At 43.6% G+C, this 27,241-nt stretch overlaps 1 protein-coding gene across 1 annotated transcript in view; it reads left to right on the forward strand.

The window, feature by feature from the left end:
* Nucleotides 1–20,566, forward strand: part of DACT3 (dishevelled binding antagonist of beta catenin 3) — a 44,698-nt gene extending 24,132 nt beyond the window's left edge. The window contains exons 2-4 of the mRNA XM_088464703.1: nt 10,635–10,713; nt 17,687–17,800; nt 17,893–20,566. Of these exons, the coding sequence (XP_088320829.1) occupies nt 10,635–10,713; nt 17,687–17,800; nt 17,893–18,815 (1,116 nt within the window). The 3' untranslated portion in view covers nt 18,816–20,566. The remainder of the gene's footprint in view (nt 1–10,634; nt 10,714–17,686; nt 17,801–17,892) is intronic.
* The last annotated feature ends 6,675 nt before the right edge of the window (nt 20,567–27,241 follow it).

The raw sequence follows: 27,241 nt of genomic DNA on the forward strand, positions 1-27,241 counted from the left end.
ATAACCTGACCTGAGGTCACTATCCTGCACACACTATGTATAGCATTATCTGAGGTCACTATACTGCACACACTATGTATAGCATTATCTGAGGTAACTGTCCTGCACACACTATGTATAGCATTATCTGAGGTAACCGTCACACACTCTATGTATAGCATTATCTGAGGTATCTATCCTGCACACACTATGTCTAGCATTAACTGAGGTAACTATACTGCATACAGTATGTATAGCATTATCTGAGGTCACTATCCTGCACACACTATGTATAGCATTATCTGAGGTAACCGTCACACACTCTATGTATAGCATTATCTGAGGTCACTATCCTGCACACACTATGTATAGCATTATCTGAGGTCACTCCTGCACACAGTATGTATAGCATTATCTGAGGTCACTATACTGCATACACTATGTATAGCATTATCTGAGGTCACTATCCTGCACACACTATGTATAGCATTATCTGAGGTCACTATACTGCACACACTATGTCTAGCATTATCTGAGGTCACTATCCTGCACACACTATGTCTAGCATTATCTGAGGTAACTATACTGCATACACTATGTATAGCATTATCTGAGGTAACTATACTGCATACACTGTATAGCATTATCTGAGGTAACTATCCTGCACACACTATGTATTGGATTATCTGAGGTAACTATACTGCATACACTATGTATAGCATTATCTGAGGTAACTATACTGCATACACTGTATAGCATTATCTGAGGTAACTATCCTGCACACACTATGTATTGGATTATCTGAGGTCACTATACTGCATACACTATGTATAGCATTATCTGAGGTCACTATACTGCATACACTATGTATAGCATTATCTGAGGTAACTACCCTGCACACACTATGTATTGGATTGTCTGAGGTAACTATACTGCATACACTATGTATAGCATTATCTGAGGTAACTATCCTGCACACACTATGTATAGCATTATCTGAGGTCACTATCCTGCACACACTATGTATAGCATTATCTGAGGTAACTATCCTGCATACAGTATGTGTAGCATTATCTGAGGTAACTATCCTGCACACACTATGTATAGCATTATCTGAGGTATCTATCCTGCACACACTATGTCTAGCATTATCTGAGGTAACCGTCACACACTCTATGTATAGCTTTATCTGAGGTAACTATACTGCATACACTATGTATAGCATTATCTGAGGTCACTATCCTGCACACACTATGTATAGCATTATCTGAGGTCACTATCCTCCACACACTATGTATAGCATTATCTGAGGTCACTATCCTGCACACACTATGTATAGCATTATCTGAGGTATCTATCCTGCACACACTATGTCTAGCATTAACTGAGGTCACTATACTGCATACAGTATGTATAGCATTATCTGAGGTCACTATCCTGCACACACTATGTATAGCATTATCTGAGGTAACCGTCACACACTCTATGTATAGCATTATCTGAGGTCACTAACCTGCACACACTATGTATAGCATTATCTGAGGTCACTCCTGCACACAGTATGTATAGCATTATCTGAGGTCACTATACTGCATACACTATGTATAGCATTATCTGAGGTCACTATCCTGCACACACTATGTATAGCATTATCTGAGGTCACTATCCTGCACACACTATGTATAGCATTATCTGAGGTAACCGTCACACACTCTATGTATAGCATTATCTGAGGTATCTATCCTGCACACACTATGTATAGCATTATCTGAGGTCACTATCCTGCACACACTATGTATAGCATTATCTGAGGTCACTATCCTGCACACACTATGTATAGCATTATCTGAGGTCACTATACTGCACACACTATGTATAGCATTATCTGAGGTCACTATCCTGCACACACTATGTATAGCATTATCTGAGGTCACTATACTGCATACACTATGTATAGCATTATCTGAGGTCACTATACTGCATACACTATGTATAGCATTATCTGAGGTCACTATCCTGCACACACTATGTATAGCATTATCTGAGGTAACTGTCCTGCACACACTATGTGTAGCATTATCTGAGGTAACTATACTGCATACACTATGTATAGCATTATCTGAGGTAACCGTCACACACTATGTATAGCATTATCTGAGGTATCTATCCTGCACACACTATGTCTAGCATTATCTGAGGTAACTATACTGCATACAGTATGTATAGCATTATCTGAGGTAACTATCCTGCACACACTATGTATAGCATTATCTGAGGTAACCGTCACACACTCTATGTATAGCATTATCTGAGGTATCTATCCTGCACACACTATGTCTAGCATTATCTGAGGTAACTATACTGCATACAGTATGTATAGCATTATCTGAGGTAACTATACTGCACACACTATGTATAGCATTATCTGAGGTAACCGTCACACACTCTATGTATAGCATTATCTGAGGTATCTATCCTGCACACACTATGTCTAGCATTATCTGAGGTAACTATACTGCATACACTATGTATAGCATTATCTGAGGTAACTATACTGCATACACTGTATAGCATTATCTGAGGTAACTATCCTGCACACACTATGTATTGGATTATCTGAGGTAACTATACTGCATACACTATGTATAGCATTATCTGAGGTAACTATACTGCATACACTGTATAGCATTATCTGAGGTCACTATCCTGCACACACTATGTATTGGATTATCTGAGGTCACTATACTGCATACACTATGTATAGCATTATCTGAGGTCACTATACTGCATACACTATGTATAGCATTATCTGAGGTAACTACCCTGCACACACTATGTATTGGATTATCTGAGGTCACTATACTGCATACACTATGTATAGCATTATCTGAGGTAACTATACTGCATACACTATGTCTAGCATTATCTGAGGTAACCGTCACACACTCTATGTATAGCATTATCTGAGGTCACTAACCTGCACACACTATGTATAGCATTATCTGAGGTCACTCCTGCACACAGTATGTATAGCATTATCTGAGGTCACTATACTGCATACACTATGTATAGCATTATCTGAGGTCACTATACTGCATACACTATGTATAGCATTATCTGAGGTCACTATCCTGCACACACTATGTATAGCATTATCTGAGGTCACTATCCTGCACACACTATGTATAGCATTATCTGAGGTCACTATCCTGCACACACTATGTATAGCATTATCTGAGGTCACTATCCTGCACACACTATGTATAGCATTATCTGAGGTCACTATACTGCACACACTATGTATAGCATTATCTGAGGTCACTATCCTGCACACACTATGTATAGCATTATCTGAGGTAACTGTCCTGCACACACTATGTGTAGCATTATCTGAGGTAACTATACTGCATACACTATGTATAGCATTATCTGAGGTAACCGTCACACACTATGTATAGCATTATCTGAGGTATCTATCCTGCACACACTATGTCTAGCATTATCTGAGGTAACTATACTGCATACAGTATGTATAGCATTATCTGAGGTAACTATACTGCATACACTATGTCTAGCATTATCTGAGGTAACCGTCACACACTCTATGTATAGCATTATCTGAGGTAACTATACTGCATACACTATGTATAGCATTATCTGAGGTAACTATCCTGCACACACTATGTATAGCATTATCTGAGGTAACTATACTGCACATACTATGTATTGGATTATCTGAGGTAACTATCCTGCACACACTATAGCATTATCTGAGGTAACTATACTGCACATACTATGTATAGCATTATCTGAGGTAACTATACTGCACACACTATGTATTGGATTATCTGAGGTAACTATACTGCCCACACTATGTATAGCATTATCTGAGGTAACTATACTGCACATACTAAGTATTGGATTATCTGAGGTAACTGTCCTGCACACACTATGTATAGGATTATCTGAGGTAACAGTCACACACTATGTATAGCATTATCTGAGGTAACTATACTGCACACACTATGTATAGCATTATCTGAGGTCACTATCCTGCACACACTATGTATTGGATTATCTGAGGTTACTATACTGCACACACTATGTATAGCATTATCTGAGGTAACTATCCTGCACACACTATGTATAGCATTATCTGAGGTAACTATCACACACTATGTATAACCTGACCTGAGGTAACTATCACACACTATGTATAGCATTATCTGAGGTAACTATCACACACTATGTATAGCATTATCTGAGGTAACTATCCTGCACACACTATATATAGCATTATCTGAGGTAACCGTCACACACTCTATGTATATCATTATCTGAGGTATCTATCCTGCACACACTATGTCTAGAATTATCTGAGGTAACTATCCTGCATACAGTGTGTATAGCATTATCTGAGGTAACTATCCTGCACACACTATGTATAGCATTATCTGAGGTAACTATCCTGCACACACTATGTATAGCATTATCTGAGGTAACTATACTGCATACAGTATGTATAGCATTATCTGAGGTAACTATCCTGCACACACTATGTATAGCATTATCTGAGGTAACTATCCTGCACACACTGTCTAGCATTATCTGAGGTAACTATACTGCATACAGTATGTATAGCATTATCTGAGGTCACTATCCTGCACACACTATGTATAGCATTATCTGAGGTAACCGTCACACACTATATATAGCATTATCTGAGGTCACTATCCTGCACACACTATGTATAGCATTATCTGAGGTCACTATCCTGCACACACTATGTATAGCATTATCTGAGGTAACTATACTGCACACACTATGTATAGCATTATCTGAGGTAACTATACTGCACACACTATGTATAGCATTATCTGAGGTAACTGTCCTGCACACACTATGTGTAGCATTATCTGAGGTAACTATACTGCATACACTATGTATAGCATTATCTGAGGTAACTATACTGCATACACTATGTATAGCATTATCTGAGGTAACCGTCATACACTCTGTCTAGCATTATCTGAGGTAACTATACTGCATACACTATGTATAGCATTATCTGAGGTAACTATACTGCACACACTATGTATAGCATTATCTGAGGTATCTATCCTGCACACACTGTCTAGCATTATCTGAGGTAACTATACTGCATACACTATGTATAGCATTATCTGAGGTCACTATACTGCACATACTATGTATAGCATTATCTGAGGTAACTATCCTGCACACACTATGTATTGGATTATCTGAGGTAACTATACTGCACACACTATGTATAGCATTATCTGAGGTAACTATCCTGCACACACTATGTCTAGCATTATCTGAGGTAACTATCCTGCATACAGTATGTATAGCATTATCTGAGGTAACTATCCTGCACACACTATGTATAGCATTATCTGAGGTATCTATCCTGCACACACTATGTCTAGCATTATCTGAGGTAACTATACTGCATACAGTATGTATAGCATTATCTGAGGTCACTATCCTGCACACACTATGTATAGCATTATCTGAGGTAACCGTCACACACTCTATGTATAGCATTATCTGAGGTAACTATACTGCTTACACTATGTCTAGCATTATCTGAGGTAACTATACTGCATACAGTATGTATAGCATTATCTGAGGTCACTATCCTGCACACACTATGTATAGCATTATCTGAGGTAACCGTCACACACTCTATGTATAGCATTATCTGAGGTAACTATACTGCATACACTATGTATAGCATTATCTGAGGTCACTATCCTGCACACACTATGTATAGCATTATCTGAGGTCACTATACTGCATACACTATGTATAGCATTATCTGAGGTAACCGTCATACACTATGTATAGCATTATCTGAGGTATCTATCCTGCACACACTATGTCTAGCATTATCTGAGGTAACTATACTGCATACAGTATGTATAGCATTATCTGAGGTAACTATACTGCATACACTATGTATAGCATTATCTGAGGTAACTATCCTGCACACACTATGTCTAGCATTATCTGAGGTAACTATCCTGCACACACTATATATAGCATTATCTGAGGTAACTATCCTGCACACACTATATATAGCATTATCTGAGGTAACTATCCTGCACACACTATGTATTGGATTATCTGAGGTAACTATACTGCATACACTATGTATAGCATTATCTGAGGTAACTATACTGCATACACTATGTATAGCATTATCTGAGGTAACTATCCTGCACACACTATGTCTAGCATTATCTGAGGTAACTGTCCTGCATACACTATGTATAGCATTATCTGAGGTAACTATCCTGCACACACTATGTATAGCATTATCTGAGGTAACTGTCCTGCACACACTATGTGTAGCATTATCTGAGGTAACTATACTGCATACACTATGTATAGCATTATCTGAGGTAACCGTCACACACTCTATGTATAGCATTATCTGAGGTATCTATCCTGCACACACTATGTCTAGCATTATCTGAGGTAACTATACTGCATACAGTATGTATAGCATTATCTGAGGTAACTATACTGCATACACTATGTATAGCATTATCTGAAGTAACAGTCACACACTCTATGTATAGCATTATCTGAGGTAACTATACTGCATACACTATGTCTAGCATTATCTGAGGTAACTATCCTGCACACACTATATATAGCATTATCTGAGGTAACTATCCTGCACACACTATATATAGCATTATCTGAGGTAACTATCCTGCACACTCTATGTATAGCATTATCTGAGGTAACTATACTACATACAGTATGTATAGCATTATCTGAGGTCACTATCCTGCACACACTATGTCTAGCATTATCTGAGGTAACTATCCTGCACACACTATGTATTGGATTGTCTGAGGTAACTATACTGCATACACTATGTATAGCATTATCTGAGGTCACTATACTGCACATACTATGTATAGCATTATCTGAGGTAACTATCCTGCACACACTATGTATTGGATTATCTGAGGTAACTATACTGCACACACTATGTATAGCATTATCTGAGGTAACTATACTGCACATACTAAGTATTGGATTATCTGAGGTAACTATACCGCACATACTATGTATTGGATTATCTGAGGTAACTATCCTGCACACACTATGTATAGCATTATCTGAGGTAACTATACTGCACATACTAAGTATTGGATTGTCTGAGGTAACCGTCACACACTATGTATAGCATTATCTGAGGTAACTATACTGCACATACTATGTATTGGATTATCTGAGGTAACTATCCTGCACACACTATTTATAGCATTATCTGAGGTAACTATCCTGCACACACTATGTATTGGATTATCTGAGGTAACTATACTGCCCACACTATGTATAGCATTATCTGAGGTAACTATACTGCACATACTAAGTATTGGATTATCTGAGGTATCTATCCTGCACACACTATGTATAGGATTATCTGAGGTAACAGTCACACACTATGTATAGCATTATCTGAGGTAACTATACTGCACACACTATGTATAGCATTATCTGAGGTCACTATCCTGCACACACTATGTATTGGATTATCTGAGGTAACTATACTGCACACACTATGTATAGCATTATCTGAGGTAACTATCCTGCACACACTATGTATATCATTATCTGAGGTAACTATCCTGCACACACTATGTATAGCATTATCTGAGGTAACCGTCACACACTATGTATCGGATTATCTGAGGTAACTATACTGCACATACTATGTATAGCATTATCTGAGGTAACTATCCTGCACACACTATGTATTGGATTATCTGAGGTAACCGTCACACACAATGTATAGGACTATATGACCAAAGTGTTTATGTGGAGTAGTTACTGAGGAACATGCATGTGACAAACGTTATGATGCGCCTGTTTCCGGCTGGCTGCCATGATAATCCCATCTCTAGCCGCTATGATCTCATTAATTAATCAAACACTTCCCCTGTTTCCTCCCCTGATATACTCAGTAGTGTAGGCTTATTCTTTCCTTAACAAATGAGCATGTTCCCATCACCATTATATGTTAATGCTAAATCGGGATGCAGCCCTGAAATATAACTTGCTGGGGCTAGCCAGGCACTTTCCACATTGGGACTTTGCCAGATGTGCACTCCGTGTTTCCCATCCGTCTCAGTGATGTCTCTCTAGAAGTAACCCCACTGGTGGGAGGGGTCAGAATTCAAAACAGCTGCCATTATGCCAACGTGATGACATCATTTGTTATCAGCATTCAATTTTATTATATAGATTATCCTTATATATGATTTCTTTATGTTCTATGATTTTTTTATTCTCTTATACATGATCCCTATGTGTATCATCCCTTTTAAAATTCTGTATTTTGTTTATAATCACTATATACATATTTGTAAGTACTATATAGTATCCCTCTGTATTAATACTGATGGATTTAATATCATCATTTATATGATTTCTACATACTCTGTATTCGTTCCACATATTATTGTTCTAACTCTGTACTGTTCTCCTTGTATTTTTATCTTGAATAATAACAACACTGTGGGATGTATTTAGTTTTTAACAGGAGAACTCAATAAATAAATATATATATATATATATATATATATACACACACACACACACATACAGTCAGGTGCATAAATATTGGGACATTGACAGAATTTTCATATTTTGGCCACTATTCACCACCACAATGGCTTTGAAATGAAACAAACAAGATGTGCTTTAACTGCAGACTTTCAGATTTAATTTGAGGGTAATTACATCCAAATCAGGTGAACGGTGTAGGAATTACAACGGTTTCTATATGTGCCTCCCACTTTTTAAGGGGCCAAAAGTAATGGGACAAACTAAACAATCCTAAATCTAACTTTCACTTATTAATACTTTGTTGCAAATCCTTTGCAGGCAATTACAGCCTGAAGTCTGGAACACATAGACATCACCAGACGCTGGGTTTCATCCATGGTGATGCTCTGCCAGGCCTCTACTGCAAATGTCTTCAGTTCCTGCTTGTTCTTGGGGAATTTTCCCTTCAGTTTTGTCTTCATCAAGTGAAATGCATGCTCAATCGGATTCAGGTCAGGGGATTGACTTGGCCATTGCATAACATTCCACTTTTTAGCCTTAAAAAACTATTTGGTTGCTTTTGCAGTTTGCTTCGGGTCATTGTCCATCTGCACTGTGAAGCACCTTCAAATGAGTTCTGAAGCATTTGACTGAATATGAGCATATAATATTGCACGAAACACTTCAGATTTCATTCTGCTACTTTTGTCAGCAGTCACATCATCAATAAATACAAGGGAGCCAGTTCCATTGGCAGCCATATATGCCCACGCCATGACACTACTACCACCACCATGCTTCACTGATGAGGTGGTATGTTTTGGATCATGAGCAGTTCCTTTCCTTCTCCATACAAGTTGGTACAAGGTACAAGTTGATCTGTCTCATTTGTCCATAGGATGTTGTTCCAGAACTGTAATGGCTTTTTTAGATGTTGTTTTGCAAACTCTAATCTGGTCTTCCTGTTTTTGTAGCTCACCAATGGTTTACATCTTGTGGTGAACCCTCTATATTCACTCTTGTGAAGTCTTCTCTTGATTGTAGACTTTGACACAAATACACCTACCTCCTGGAGAGTGTTCTTGATTTGGCCAACTGTTGTGAAGGGGTTTTTCTTCACCAGGGAAATAATTCTTCTGTCATCCACCACAGTTGTTTTCCGTGGTCTTCCGGGTCTTTTGGTGATGCTGAGCTCTCCGGTGCGTTCTTTCTTTTTAAGAATGTTCCAAACAGTTGATTTGGCCACACCTAATGTTTTGCTATCTCTCTGATGGGTTTGTTTTGATTTTTCAGCCTAATGATGGCTTGCTTCACTGATAGTGACAGCTCTTTGGATCTCATATTGAGAGTCGACAGCAACTGATTCCAAATGCAAATGTCACACCTAGAATCAACTCCAGACCTTTTACCTGCTTAATTGATAATGAAATAACGAGGGAATAGCTCACACCTGTCCATGAAATAGCTTTTGAGTTGATAGTCCCATTATTTTTGGCCCCTTAAAAAGTGGGAGGCACATATAGAAACCGTAATTCCTACACCGTTCACCTGATTTGGATGTAATTACCCTCAAATTAAATCTGAAAGTCTGCAGGTAAAGCACATCTTGTTTGTTTCATTTCAAAGCCATTGTGGTGGTGAATAGAGGCCAAAATATGACAATTCTGTCAATGTCCCAATATTTATGCACCTGACTGTATGAACATGGAGCTCCCTCTTTGCTTTATATTTTAAGAGAGAGATATATATATATACATGCACATACACACACACACACACACACACATATATATATATATATATATATAATATTTCTGCTTCCCTTACTATTCCCTACTCCTTACTCCCTGAATGGCTCCTAACACTTGGTTGCTGACTCCCTGCTGCCTGTATGAGTGTTGTGGTTGCTAATGTAGCAATGTGTATACTGCACCATATTGTACTGTATATCACAGTTTTCTTGTTTTTGCCTATTTGATTATGTATTTTGTTGTACGCTGCAGAACCCTTGTGGCGCCACATAAATGAAGGATGATAATAATAATAATAATGTCTCTTCCTAGGATCTGGATAGACAGCTGTGGGAGCTGGAGAGACAACTCGGGGAACTTAGACTGAGAGCTGAGAGTGACAGTGAGAGTGGTGAGTTCTGCTAGTACAGTTACATACACTCCTAAATATTGCAACACAGAAGAGTATGTTATATTATATATCACCGTCTGTCTCCTCTTCCCGCCTGTCCTCAGTCACCGTCTCTGTCTCCTCTTCCCGCCTGTCCTCAGTCGCCGTCTCTGTCTCCTCTTCCCGCCTGTCCTCAGTCGCCGTCTCTGTCTCCTCTTCCCGCCTGTCCTCAGTCGCCGTCTCTGTCTCCTCTTCCCGCCTGTCCTCAGTCGGCCGTCTCTGTCTCCTCTTCCCGCCTGTCCTCAGTCGCCGTCTCTGTCTCCTCTTCCCGCCTGTCCTCAGTCGCCGTCTGTCTCCTCTTCCCGCCTGTCCTCAGTCGCCGTCTCTGTCTCCTCTTCCCGCCTGTCCTCAGTCGCCGTCTCTGTCTCCTCTTCCCGCCTGTCCTCAGTCGCCGTCTCTGTCTCCTCTTCCCGCCTGTCCTCAGTCGCCGTCTCTGTCTCCTCTTCCCGCCTGTCCTCAGTCGCCGTCTTTGTCTCCTCTATTACATGTTATCTATCCACTACAGTTTGTAGGTCTTTAAGTTTACCCCTTAACACTAAATGACCTTTAGAAATGGCACATTTACTAATGCCTTATACCACATCACTCATCTCCTGATATACTCTGTGCTGCTAAGGTCCCTGCTCCTCCCACTATATAACTCTGTCTGTGACTTCCTGCTGCCTCCATTCCCTCGATTGATCAGCAAAATCCCACATGTTGGAAATCCCAATTTGCTGATTGCGATCAACTTATAGAATGGGCGAGCGGTGACCCCCATACATTGCTGATTGCGATCACTTTATAGAATGGGGGAGCGGTGACCCCCATACATTGCTGATTGCGATCACTTTATGGAATGGGCGAGCGGTGACCCCCATACATTGCTGATTGCGATCACTTTATGGAATGGGCGAGCGGTGACCCCCATACATTGCTGATTGCGATCACTTTATGGAATGGGCGAGCGGTGACCCCCATACATTGCTGATTGCGATCACTTTATGGAATGGGCGAGCGGTGACCCCCATACATTGCTGATTGCGATCACTTTATGGAATGGGCGAGCGGTGACCCCCATACATTGCTGATTGCGATCACTTTATGGAATGGGGGGAGCGGTGACCCCCATACATTGCTGATTGCGATCACTTTATGGAATGGGCGAGCGGTGACCCCCATACATTGCTGATTGCGATCACTTTATGGAATGGGCGAGCGGTGACCCCCATACATTGCTGATTGCGATCACTTTATGGAATGGGGGAGCGGTGACCCCCATACATGGTCGGGGGGTGCGACCTGTGCAACAAGTATACGGATGGTCGTCCGACCGCCCGTACACATAGCACGACGGGCAAATATATTTGCCATCATCTGTGCTGCACAGCCGACGCAATAAGTCTGATTGACGTCGTTCACAGAGCTATCCGTACACACTGGCATGTCGGCCGGTGTGTCAGGCACATTAGTCCCATCCCTCCTCATACAGCCACAGAAGAGGCAAATGCGTTCGCTGGCCAGCACTGCAGACAGTACAGAACCTGTGACGCTTTGCGCAGCACGTGGAGGACTGAGCGGTGATCGCTTTGAGTTTTGTGGTAGCGATGGCGTCACAGGTGTAGAGATTATTGTTACTGTGGGAGAACATGCAGCAGTAATACAATGTGCTCCTGTCTGTCCTGGGGGCTCCGGGGTTTATAGAGTTTGGTATTGGAGTTACCTGAGATAACTGCTGACACTGCGGAGTCCTGCTCCATGGACCGGATCCATCAGATCAATCAGCCGGCGCGGCGTTCGCATCGGACGGAAATTGCTGGAATTAATTTCTGCTGATGCTGCTGCTGTTGTTGTGTGTACAGCGACTGTGTCCTCATAGATGGGAAGTGTAAGCGGATGACTCTCAGTACCGCGCTGTATGTTATAATGTATTACGCCATTTATATTACCTCGGCCCCCCCTTCCTGATCCTCTCATGTCTGATATCGCTGCTTTCTGTGTATATAATAAAGAAGCCTTTATGAATGTTACAGGTACATGTAGGTTTACATTCTGCAGTTAGTGCGGCCCCCTCAGTCCTCGCGTGTACACCGACGCATCGTATGACTCCCCGAGAATTACGCGACTCGCTTACCCTTCCTGGATGGAGCCGCCATATTCTTTCTGTCCTCCATACTCTGTACTGTACGTAGAGCACAGCCGCCACAGAGCCAGGAACCCATCATGGTGTCACATATGGATGGACAGACCGGTATGTGATCTATAGGGGCCTAAATTAACATAAAATCTATATCAGGAGAAAAAGAGGGACAGTTGTCAGCAAACCAGGCAAGTGTTAGTCTAGGTAGAAATTGGGGACTGCCATTGTGAAAGGAGGGGAAATTGGGATGACAAGAAGGATCTTTCCTTACAGACTGACCGTATCCGTTACCTAGGAGACTGTAAGTCTGTCTCTCGGCCTGTTTGATGGTTCTGTAAGGTAAAGAATAGATCTACACTGGTGTCTCTCTGAGTGTCTGTATTTAGATTTAACCACTTCAATGTCAATGTGAGAGTGTTTGGGGTGCAGGGTCTGTAGTCAGTGCCCACGGTCCAAGGACAAGATCTCTAAATCCAGCGGCTGATACCCTGCACAGATTACTGCTACTATGTGGCCAGAATGATTCCAGCTTCTTCCCCCATAGCCGCTCCCTGCGGAGATCCCCATAACCTGCCAAACCTTGTACAGAGCGCTGCTCCCATTCCCCTTCTCCCCCTACCTCGCCCGTCAGACCGCCCCATCTCTTACACCCACCAAAGTCCTCCATATGTACTGTCCTGCACATTGCGGATGTGTCATGCTTTGCCAGTACGTTGCCAGCAGTGATCAGCGTCTGTGATATTACCCATCTCTACACCACGTCACCAGTGTATAACATCAATAGTACATAGCGCAGCTGGTCCTCCATATGTACTGTCCTGCACATTGCGGATGTGTCATGCTTTGCCAGTACGCTGCCAGCAGTGATCAGCGTCTGATATTACCCATCTCTACACCACGTCACCAGTGTATAACCTCAATAGTACATAGCGCAGCTGGTCCTCCATATGTAATGTCCTGCACACTGCGGATGTGTCATGCTTTGCCAGTACGCTGCCAGCAGTGATCAGTGTCTGTGATATTACCCATCTCTACACCACGTCACCAGCGCATAACATCATAGTACATGGCGCAGCTGGTCCTCCATATGTACTGTCCTGCACATTGCGGATGTGTCATGCTTTGCCAGTACGCTGCCAGCAGTGATCAGTGTCTGTGATATTACCCATCTCTACACCACGTCACCAGTATATAACATCAATAGTACATAGCGCAGCTGGCCCTCCAATAGAGAAGTACATATGTAGCTATAGGATAACTAGAGCATTATGTATTATTTAATAACCGTTACTTATACAGCACTAGCATATTCCGTTTGTGAACAAAACAGTGCTAAAACGAGACTGTGGTGTAACAGACAGTGGTAGGAGGGTCCTGCTCGCAGGCTCACACTCTATAGGGAAATGGGCATTGATACATAGGGATAGGTTTTGTGGTGCTATAACCTGGGCTCTGCGCTCTGTACACCACAACTTCAACTCTAAATCCCTCATAGTGACAAATGTACATTTTACCTACATCCTCTCTAGACAAAGAATTTGAACCTGAGGGTAATTCTGTGCAACATGATATCATTAAGGTTTAATATCCCAGTGTGACGGCCGCATGTGGTGACTGGTAATCCTCGCAGTGTAGTGTGTGATGGCCGCATGTGGTAACTGGTAATCCTCGCAGTGTATTGTGTGATGGCCGCATGTGGTGACTGGTAATCCTCGCAGTGTAGTGTGTGATGGCCGCATGTGGTAACTGGTAATCCTCGCAGTGTAGTGTGTGATGGCCGCATGTGGTAACTGGTAATCCTCGCAGTGTAGTGTGTGATGGCCGCATGTGGTAACTGGTAATCCTCGCAGTGTAGTGTGTGATGGCCGCATGTGGTGAATGGTAATCATCGCAGTGTAGTGTGTGATGGCCGCATGTGGTGACTGGTAATCATCGCAGTGTATTGTGTGATGGCCGCATGTGGTGACTGGTAATCATCGCAGTGTATTGTGTGATGGCCGCATGTGGTGACTGGTAATCATCGCAGTGTATTGTGTGATGGCCGCATGTGGTGACTGGTAATCATCGCAGTGTAGTGTGTGATGGCCGCATGGGGTAACTGGTAATCATCGCAGTGTAGTGTGTGACAGCAGCATGGGGTAATCATCGCAGTGTAGTGGGTGACAGCAGCAGCATGGGGTAATTATCGCAGTGTAGTGGGTGACAGCAGCAGCATGGGGTAATCATCGCAGTGTAGTGGGTGACAGCAGCAGCATGGGGTAATTATCGCAGTGTAGTGGGTGACAGCAGCAGCATGGGGTAATCATCGCAGTGTAGTGGGTGACAGCAGCAGCATGGGGTAATCATCGCAGTGTAGTGGGTGACTGCAGCAGCATGGGGTAATTATCGCAGTGTAGTGGGTGACTGCAGCAGCATGGGGTAATTATCGCAGTGTAGTGGGTGACTGCAGCAGCATGGGGTAATTATCGCAGTGTAGTGGGTGACTGCAGCAGCATGGGGTAATTATCGCAGTGTAGTGGGTGACAGCAGCAGCATGGGGTAATTATCGCAGTGTAGTGGGTGACAGCAGTAGCATGGGGTAATTATCGCAGTGTAGTGGGTGACAGCAGTAGCATGGGGTAATTATCGCAGTGTAGTGGGTGACAGCAGCAGCATGGGGTAATTGTCTCAGTGTAGTGGGTGACAGCAGTAGCATGGGGTAATTGTCTCAGTGTAGTGGGTGACAGCAGTAGCATGGGGTAATTATCTCAGTGTAGGGGGTGACAGCAGTAGCATGGGGTAATTATCTCAGTGTAGTGGGTGACAGCAGTAGCATGGGGTAATTGTCTCAGTGTAGTGGGTGACTGCAGTAGCATGGGGTAATTATCTCAGTGTAGTGGGTGACAGCAGCAGCATGGGGTAATTGTCTCAGTGTAGTGGGTGACAGCAGTAGCATGGGGTAATTGTCTCAGTGTAGTGGGTGACAGCAGTAGCATGGGGTAATTATCTCAGTGTAGTGGGTGACAGCAGCAGCATGGGGTAATTATCTCAGTGTAGTGGGTGTCAGCAGCAGCATGGGGTAATTATCTCAGTGTAGTGGGTGTCAGCAGCAGCATGGGGTAATTATCAGTGTAGTGGGTGACAGCAGCAGCATGGGGTAATTGTCTCAGTGTAGTGGGTGACAGCAGTAGCATGGGGTAATTATCTCAGTGTAGTGGGTGACAGCAGTAGCATGGGGTAATTATCTCAGTGTAGTGGGTGACAGCAGTAGCATGGGGTAATTATCTCAGTGTAGTGGGTGACAGCAGCAGCATGGGGTAATTATCTCAGTGTAGTGGGTGTCAGCAGCAGCATGGGGTAATTATCTCAGTGTAGTGGGTGTCAGCAGCAGCATGGGGTAATTATCAGTGTAGTGGGTGACAGCAGCAGCATGGGGTAATTATCAGTGTAGTGGGTGACAGCAGTAGCATGGGGTAATTATCTCAGTGTAGTGGGTGACAGCAGTAGCATGGGGTAATTATCAGTGTAGTGGGTGACAGCAGTAGCATGGGGTAATTCGCAGTATAGTGGGGTAATTATCTCAGTGTAGTGGGTGACAGCAGTAGCATGGGGTAATTCGCAGTATAGTGGGGTAATTATCGCAGTGTAGTGGCACACCATGTACCCATTATAGATACCCCATTGTGCCTGCGGTACATTAGCTTAGTTAGTACTCCTCGCTTATCCCCGGCCTGTTCTGTACCCCTACCATCGGTATTAGTATCATGTTATCTGTTACTTACACCCGCGCAGGTCAGTCTACACACAGGACACGTCACTATGCCGCTAGTTCTTTTTCTGTTTTGAACACAACTTTATTGTTTTCAGAACAGAGAACAAACACTGCTGTGCTGGTCTCCAGGTATTTTTTATTCTTGGTCACCAACAATTTATTGGCTTTCTCCTCCTGCCGTTTAGCGTTTCCTTTCTGTAAGGTAATAATCAGGTTCGTGTTCAGAGATGCGTGAGACTGACACAGAGGGGCGCCTGTCAGCCTGGGAATGGCGAGGCAGAGACGCCTTTTACTTGCGTTAATGTGATCGCTGATATTTATATAGTAAGTTTTGACTCCACAGCCATAATAATACTATTGTCCATATGATCTATGTGAGGTCTTTCTCTCCTGGATGCGCAGTGCTCATTAGCACTGTGGCGACCTCCTTGTCTGCGTGTTCTGTGTCTGCGTGTTCTGTGTCTGCGTGTTCTGTGTCTGCGTGTTTTGTGTCTGCGTGTTCTGTGTCTGGTCGGATAGAGCGTTTCTTTTTAAAAAACATTTTGTCGCTGCCTATTACGGTGCTGCAGGCCTGTGGGCCCATCTGCCGTGTGGGATGATTCCCGTAGGAATAGCGGCTTCCTCACAGAAAGCTCAGATTCTAATTGCTGCAAGCGTTGGATTAGTAGCGTGTTTCCTGTGTGGCCAGTCTGAAGCTGCGCTGTGTCTGATAATCATCTGCGCCTCTGATGGCGGCTTAGATGGAACGATCTGGCTGTCATCTCTATATCCTAGGTGTGCTTATGTATAATGTAACTGAGGCTAACCAGGTGTTTGTGGATATAATGGGCTCCATCATATTAGCCGCGAGTGACGGCTGTATGTCACACGGGGCTGCGTACATAATACCGTGAGTCTGGGGCGAAATCGGGTTGCGAGCGGGGTGAGTTGTGGTGCCCTTGCCAGAGTTGTTGCGATGGTAACTCGCCCCCTTCGCAGTTAATAGGATTGAGCCCAACAGATATAAATGCGTCAGTGGGTAATGAAGTGGTGACCTAACACTTACTTTTCTCCCCCCTCCACAGCGGAGTATGAAGCGGAGGGCCCCGAGTCATGTGACGTGTTTGTGGATCGTCCATCTCGCGCAGGACAGACGGAGGCTCGCATGCATTACGCTAGTGAGCGCCCCAAGAGCGCAGGTGAGACGCACCATAACTGCAGCCACAGAATATTCTGCCACCCCCTGTCCTCCTCTTATATATAACTGCCCCACTCTTCTTTCTACCCTCAGGTGATCTGGTTGTGGGATCCCACCACCCTCGTTCCTCCTCTTCTCGTCTTCTGGTGCCTCGTTCAATGTCTGCTCCTTACCCCTCTCCCTCATCTCCTCCACCTCCTCCACCACCTCCTCCTCCTCCCCCTCCTCCCACTCGCCGAGCTGAAGGCTATATCCTTTCTCTTCTGCGTCGCCAGCTCCGAACCCCCTACCTACGCTCCGTTAGTACAGAGCGTCCTCCCCCGCCTGCCCCTGCATGTAGAATGGCCAATTCCTCTTGCACCCCACCTCATCGGGGCCCACGCAGAAAGCACCCCCCTCTCTTAAAGGGCCACAGCGTGGAAGGGTCTCCACCAAGACCTCCGAGGAAATGTCTTTCTGCTGAGGAGCCACCACGCAAAAGGGGTGGGCGAAGGACTCCACGGTCCTTATCTGAGACTAGTCTAAGGGACCCTAGTCAGCAGCCAGAGGAAAATGTAGATCTCGGGGTCCATAAGGAAGTTTGGGAGGGGTCCAGAGGAAACCTAGACGGGTGGGTTAATCCCAGAAATCATAAAGAGAGTTGGGCACATACCAGGGCCCAAACGGAGGGGTGGGCAGATCATCAAGGCTTTGTGCAGGAATGGGGGGATCCCCGAGGTGGCCGCTGTTACACGTTGGGCAGAGAAGCTAGAGGTCCATCAGTAAGGATAGGTCCTCCATGCAGAAAGTGGCGATCCACCGCTGAGATCAGCGCAGGGGTGCCGGAGGGAGAGGCCAGGGTGGATTCAGAAGGGGAAGAGAAGGAGGAAGAGGGGGACCTTGTCTGGCCTATGCAGCTGCCCCCCCGGGATGCTGAAGGGCACCCACAAATGTTTAAAGTGAAAGCCTCTCAGGCACTTAAAAAAAAGATAATGAGATTTCATACAGGGTCCCTGAAGGTCATGACCACAGTGTGACGCTGGCCAGATCCAGCCCAGGTACTTCTTCTCCTCACAGCTGGTCCGTGTGTCCATGTAACTGTGTGTCCGTACTACATGCAGATTACAATGGGGGGACGTATGTCAGTGCTTGGAGCTAGGTACAGATAGACGTCCAATGAGAGGCCTAGAAATGCTGACATGTTAAATATTTCTCCAATTACACCTCAAATAGACCCCATGAGCCATACGTAATATCCGGGGAGATGCCGGTGCGGGCAAGATTGCCTCACCGACTAACTGGCAGGAATGGTGCCCGTATCCGCATCTCACAGGTTATTGCATAAATCCATTGCTGACCCAACGTACTGCTCAGTCTGTGTGCACATCGCCTTCGTTACTGCGCAGAGCGGCTCAGTCACAACACAGGGCCTCATTCTGAGATGGACGCTAATGACATCACGTTCGTTACTGCGCAGAGCGGCTCAGTCACAACACAGGGCCTGATTCTGAGATAGACACTAATGACATCACGTTCGTCACTGCGCAGAGCGGCTCAGTCACACACACAGGGCCTGATTCTGAGATAGACGCTAATGACATCACCTTCGAGACTGCGCAGAGCAGCTCAGTCACAGACACGGGCTGATTCTGAGATAGACGCTAATGACATCACGTTCGTCACTGCGCAGAGCAGCTCAGTCACACACACGGGCTGATTCTGAGATAGACGCTAATGACATCACGTTCGTCACTGCGCAGAACAGCTCAGTCACACACACAGGGGCTGATTCTGAGATAGACGCTAATGACATCACGTTCATCACTGCGCAGAGCGGCTCAGTCACACACACAGGGCCTGATTCTGAGATAGACGCTAATGACATCGCCTTCGTTACTGCGCAGAGCGGCTCAGTCACAACACAGGGCCTCATTCTGAGATGGACGCTAATGACATCACGTTCGTTACTGCGCAGAGCGGCTCAGTCACAACACAGGGCCTGATTCTGAGATAGACACTAATGACATCACGTTCGTCACTGCGCAGAGCGGCTCAGTCACACACACAGGGCCTGATTCTGAGATAGACGCTAATGACATCACCTTCGAGACTGCGCAGAGCAGCTCAGTCACAGACACGGGCTGATTCTGAGATAGACGCTAATGACATCACGTTCGTCACTGCGCAGAGCAGCTCAGTCACACACACGGGCTGATTCTGAGATAGACGCTAATGACATCACGTTCGTCACTGCGCAGAACAGCTCAGTCACACACACAGGGGCTGATTCTGAGATAGACGCTAATGACATCACGTTCATCACTGCGCAGAGCGGCTCAGTCACACACACAGGGCCTGATTCTGAGATAGACGCTAATGACATCGCCTTCGTTACTGCGCAGAGCGGCTCAGTCACACACACAGGGGCCTGATTCTGAGATAGACGCTAATGACATCACGTTAGTCACTGCGCAGAGCGGCTCAGTCACACACACAGGGCCTGATTCTGAGATAGACGCTAATGATATCTCCGCTGTGTTCTCTCACGGACCGCAGTTACTAAAATATGCTAATGCCTTCCCAAGCGCAGCCGGGCATAGGGACGCCCAATGCTGCCTTCCCATATCCGTCCGCCGACGTGTAACATCGATATTATAAGGGTATGGGTATCCAGCGCTCTTGGTCTTATCTCAAGGTCGTACCTAGCTGCTCCACTTGTAGAGGTATCCCAACCTGTAATTAATACAATGAGCAGAGATAGTAGTGTTGCGCTTTGGGGCAGTCTTAGTGTGCGCTGACTAAGGGATGTCACCATATAATTATGAAAAAACCTTTATGTTCCTAATGGGTAACAAACGTCCCGACTTTGAATCTGTAGGTTGGGTGTTCTTAAATGTCCAATGTCCACAAACGCATAAGTTTCTTGTATGTAAAGAATCGTGTTAATGGTCCCAAAAGTTTTTATAGTCTTAATGGGTTAACCCCATATTATCTGTAGGATGGGTGTTCTTTATGGCGTTACTTGACCGTAATGCGCACCCTTGCTCTCCTCTCCACCTCAAATACAACACATGGGCACAGTATCAGGGACTTTGTGAACACTATGTTGCAGATCCTGCTGGTTCTCCCAGTACCGGTGCTGGTACAGATGGTCAGAAAGGTTTGTGATGAATGTGTGGCAAGGTGGTGCTGCGGGGTCATAAATGGAATATACTCCAACTGTAGTCTAATAAGCTTTTATTGCTGCAATGCACTGAACACTATCAGGGGTATTCAATATGAAACGTTAACTTCACTGTCGAAGTTAACGTTTCATATAGGAGTTTTTACCTGCGTTAAAGTATCGGGCGCGCTCCCGCTTATAACCGTATTCAATATAAAATTAACGAAAACGGGAAACTCCGAAGTTGGATTTGCGTAAAGTTACGAATTTTTCCTTAAAAAAATTGTAGGACCCCCCCTAAAGTAGTAAAAACATGGGGGGAACACTATGGGTACCCCCGTTTTAGCCTTTAATTGAAAGTCGGGGATTTAAATAGCCGCAGCAGGTGTTTTTTCCCGACATTGAAGAAGTGATGCAGAAGAGCACTTAGGTTATTATTTTCGTATTTTTTAAGTGGTCCCATCAAATTTGGGGTACATGAAAATGGGTACTAGCATATTTTGGTGTCCCTAAAGTAAGTTTTTAAAAATTCTGCATTTGTGCACCTGTCGCTATAAATCTATTCTATAATACACCTGCCGCTATAATTCTATTCTTCAAAACCACCTGCCGCTATAAATCTATTCTAGAATACACCTGCCGCTAATAGCCTATTCGATAATACACCTGCCGCTATAATTCTAGTATACACCTGCCGCTATAATTCTATTCTAGAATACACCTGCCGCTATAATTCTATTCTAGAATACACCTGCCGCTATAATTCTATTCTAGAATACACCTGCCGCTAATAATCTATTCTAGAATACACCTGCCGCTAATAGCCTATTCTAGAATACACCTGCCATAATAATCTATTCTAGAATACACCTGCCGCTAATAATCTATTCTAGAAGACACCTGCCGCTAATAGCCTATTCTAGAAAACACCTGCCGCTAATAGCCTATTCTAGAATACACCTGCCATAATAATCTATTCTAGAAAACACCTGCCGCTAATAGCCTATTCTAGAATACACCTGCCGCTAATAATCTATTCTAGAATACACCTGCTGCTAATAATCTATTCTAGAATACACCTGCTGCTAATAATCTATTCTAGAATACACCTGCCGCTATAAATCTATTCTAGAATACACCTGCCGCTAATAGCCTATTCTAGAAGACACCTGCCGCTAATAGCCTATTCTAGAAGACACCTGCCGCTAATAGCCTATTCTATAATACACCTGCCGCTAATAATCTATTCTAGAATACACCTGCCATAATAATCTATTCTAGAATACACCTGCCGCTAATAGCCTATTCTATAATACACCTGCCGCTAATAATCTATTCTAGAATACACCTGCCGCTAATAGCCTATTCTAGAAGACACCTGCCGCTAATAATCTATTCTAGAATACACCTGCCGCTAATAATCTATTCTAGAAGACACCTGCCGCTAATAGCCTATTCTAGAAGACACCTGCCACTAATAGCCTATTCTAGAAGACACCTGCCGCTAATAATCTATTCTAGAATACACCTGCCATAATAATCTATTCTAGAATACACCTGCCGCTAATAGCCTATTCTATAATACACCTGCCGCTAATAATCTATTCTAGAATACACCTGCCGCTAATAATCTATTCTAGAATACACCTGCCGCTAATAATCTATTCTAGAATACACCTGCCGCTAATATTCTACTCTAGAAAACACCTGCCGCTAATAATCTATTCTATAATACACCTGCCGCTAATAATCTATTCTATAATACACCTGCCGCTAATAATCTATTCTATAATACACCTGCCGCTAATAATCTATTCTAGAATACACCTGCCGCTAATAGCCTATTCTATAATACACCTGCCGCTAATAATCTATTCTAGAATACACCTGCCGCTAATAATCTATTCTAGAATACACCTGCCGCTAATAATCTATTCTAGAATACACCTGCCGCTAATAATCTATTCTAGAAAACACCTGCCGCTAATAATCTATTCTAGAAAACACCTGCCGCTAATAGCCTATTCTATAATACACCTGCCGCTAATAGCCTATTCTAGAAGACACCTACCGCTAATAATCTATTCTAGAATACACACCTGCCGCTAATAATCTATTCTAGAATACACACCTGCCGCTAATAATCTATTCTAGAATACACCTGCCGCTAATAATCTATCCTAGAATACACACCTGCCGCTAATAATCTATTCTAGAATACACACCTGCCGCTAATAATCTATTCTAGAAAACACCTGCCGCTAATAGCCTATTCTATAATACACCTGCCGCTAATAATCTATTCTAGAATACACCTGCCGCTAATAATCTATTCTAGAAGACACCTGCCGCTAATAATCTATTCTAGAAGACACCTGCCGCTAATAATCTATTCTAGAAGACACCTGCCGCTAATAATCTATTCTAGAATACACCTGCCGCTAATAATCTATTCTAGAAAACACCTGCCGCTAATAGCCTATTCTAGAAAACACCTGCCGCTAATAATCTATTCTAGAATACACCTGCCGCTAATAATCTATTCTATAATACACCTGCCGCTAATAGCCTATTCTATAATACACCTGCCGCTAATAATCTATTCTAGAATACACCTGCCGCTAATAATCTATTCTAGAATACACCTGCCGCTAATAATCTATTCTAGAAAACACCTGCCGCTAATAGCCTATTCTATAAGACACCTGCCGCTAATAATCTATTCTATAAGACACCTGCCGCTAATAATCTATTCTAGAAGACACCTGCCGCTAATAATCTATTCTAGAAAACACCTGCCGCTAATAGCCTATTCTAGAAAACACCTGCCGCTAATAATCTATTCTAGAAGACACCTGCCGCTAATAATCTATTCTAGAAGACACCTGCCGCTAATAATCTATTCTAGAAAACACCTGCCGCTAATAGCCTATTCTATAATACACCTGCCGCTAATAATCTATTCTAGAATACACCTGCCGCTAATAGCCTATTCTAGAATACACCTGCCGCTAATAGCCTATTCTAGAATACACCTGCCGCTAATAATCTATTCTAGAATACACCTGCCGCTATAAATCTATTCTAGAAGACACCTGCCGCTAATAGCCTATTCTAGAAGACACCTGCCGCTAATAGCCTATTCTAGAAGACACCTGCCGCTAATAGCCTATTCTATAATACACCTGCCGCTAATAATCTATTCTAGAAAACACCTGCCGCTAATAATCTATTCTAGAATACACCTGCCGCTAATAATCTATTCTAGAATACACCTGCCGCTAATAATCTATTCTAGAATACACCTGCCGCTAATAACCTATTCTAGAATACACCTGCCGCTAATAATCTATTCTAGAAAACACCTGCCGCTAATAGCCTATTCTATAATACACCTGCCGCTAATAATCTATTCTAGAAAACACCTGCCGCTAATAGCCTATTCTATAATACACCTGCCGCTAATAATCTATTCTAGAATACACCTGCCGCTAATAGCCTATTCTAGAATACACACCTGCCGCTAATAATCTATTCTAGAATACACCTGCCGCTAATAATCTATTCTAGAATACACCTGCCGCTAATAGCCTATTCTATAATACACCTGCCGCTAATAATCTATTCTAGAATACACCTGCCGCTATAAATCTATTCTAGAATACACCTGCCGCTAATAGCCTATTCTAGAAGACACCTGCCGCTGATAACCTATTCTAGAAGACACCTGCCGCTAATAATCTATTCTAGAATACACCTGCCGCTAATAATCTATTCTAGAATACACCTGCCGCTAATAATCTATTCTAGAATACACCTGCCGCTAATAATCTATTCTAGAATACACCTGCCGCTAATAGCCTATTCTAGAATACACCTGCCGCTAATAATCTATTCTAGAATACACCTGCTGCTAATAATCTATTCTAGAATACACCTGCCGCTAATAATCTATTCTAGAATACACCTGCCGCTGATAACCTATTCTAGAAGACACCTGCCGCTAATAATCTATTCTAGAATACACCTGCCGCTAATAATCTATTCTAGAATACACCTGCTGCTATAATTCTATTCTAGAAGACACCTGCCGCTAATAATCTATTCTAGAATACACCTGCCGCTATAATTCTATTCTAGAAGACACCTGCCGCTAATAGCCTATTCTAGAATACACCTGCCGCTAATAATCTATTCTAGAATACACCTGCCGCTATAATTCTATTCTAGAAGACACCTGCCGCATACATGCAGAACAGCCCTGAACCTATTTCCCTATTCTTAAACCATTTTTTCCCTTTTTTTTTTTTTTTCACCCCAATTTTTAAATTAATTTTTTGGGGTGTCCCTATTTTTTTTTTAAACTTTTTTTGACACAGTTCATTTTTAAATGTCATTCCCAGGGGTGCAGGCTATTTTTTTTTAAGCCTGCACCCCTAAAACTTTTTTTCGACACCTATTCAATGGTGAAAAGTTATCCCCGTTTTTTATGAAAGACTTTTCAAAACTGCGATAAGTCTTTGAAATTGAATAGGGTGTAACAGTCAAACCTGCGATAATGACGTCAAAAGTGCGATATTAACGCAAAAACTATGTTATCGCTCCCATATTGAATTCCCCTGTATGACTCAAAAGAGTCTGGGTAGTTTACAACAACATCCTATTACAGGATAGAGACTATCTATATCCTGTAATAGGATGTTTTAAACTACCCAGACTCTTCATCACCAAACCATGTGTTGTATTTGAGGTGGAGAGGAGAGCAAGGAGGTGCGCATTACGGTCAAGTAACGCCATAAAGAACACCCATCCTACAGATAATATGGGGTTAACCCATTAAGACTATAAAAACTTTTGGGACCATTAACACGATTCTTTACATACAAGAAACTTATGCGTTTGTGGACATTGGACATTTAAGAACACCCAACCTACAGATTCAAAGTCGGGACGTTTGTTACCCATTAGGAACATAAAGGTTTTTTCATAATTATATGGTCACATCCCTTAGTCAGCACACACTAAGACTGCCCCAAAGCGCAACACTACTATCTCTACTCATCGGTAACATCGAGTCTGACCAGCCGCAAACACTGCAGAGAGCTGTCATGCCGCGCCGGAGATCGCAGTGGCTAATTTATGCACAGCCATGACATGGCGTGTAAGCACCTGCGTTTTTCTAACCCCCTTCCCCTCGTTATCAGCCCCAAACGCTGACTACCTGTCACTCTGCAAGTGGTTCCTGTATACAAGAGTTACCAATGCAATCGCTGAGCGTGCGCAGTAGCAAACAATCGGCCGTTCTGCGACAATATTGTCATTGCGTCCATCTCTGTATCAGGCTCCCTGGATACTACTGTCCCCGGGTATCAAAGTAACAGCAGCGTATCCCCCGTTACTCAGCGGGAGGTGTCTGGCTGTATGGTACTGTCCTCACCTGTCCCAGGTATCAGAGTAACAGCAGCGTATCCCCCGTTACTCAGCGGGAGGGGTCTGGCTGTTTGGTACTGCCCTCACCTGTCCTCACATGTCACTCTCTCCTATTTATGATGTATAATTGTACAGCAGCGTCTTCCCCCGTTACTCAGCGGGAGTGGTCTGGCTGTTTGGTACTGTCCTCACCTGTCCCTACATGTCACTCTCTCTCCTAATTATGATGTATAATTGTACAGCAGCGTGTTCCCCCGTTACTCAGCGGGAGGGGTCTGGCTGTATGGTACTGCCCTCACCTGTCCCAGGTATCAGAGTAACAGCAGCATATCTCCCGTTACTCAGCGGGAGGGGTCTGGCTGTTTGGTACTGCCCTCACCTGTCCTCACATGTCACTCTCTCCTATTTATGATGTATAATTGTACAGCAGCGTCTTCCCCCGTTACTCAGCGGGAGTGGTCTGGCTGTTTGGTACTGTCCTCACCTGTCCCTACATGTCACTCTCTCTCCTAATTATGATGTATAATTGTACAGCAGCGTGTTCCCCCGTTACTCAGCGGGAGGGGTCTGGCTGTATGGTACTGCCCTCACCTGTCCCAGGTATCAGAGTAACAGCAGCGTATCCCCCGTTACTCAGCGGGAGGGGTCTGGCTGTTTGGTACTGCCCTCACCTGTCCTCACATGTCACTCTCTCCTATTTATGATGTATAATTGTACAGCAGCGTCTTCCCCCGTTACTCAGCGGGAGTGGTCTGGCTGTTTGGTACTGTCCTCACCTGTCCCTACATGTCACTCTCTCTCCTAATTATGATGTATAATTGTACAGCAGCGTGTTCCCCCGTTACTCAGCGGGAGGGGTCTGGCTGTTTG

This window comes from Taudactylus pleione, unplaced genomic scaffold, assembly GCF_031769625.1.
Source record: "Taudactylus pleione unplaced genomic scaffold, aTauple2 ptg001760l, whole genome shotgun sequence".
Taxonomy (NCBI): Eukaryota; Metazoa; Chordata; class Amphibia; order Anura; family Myobatrachidae; genus Taudactylus; species Taudactylus pleione.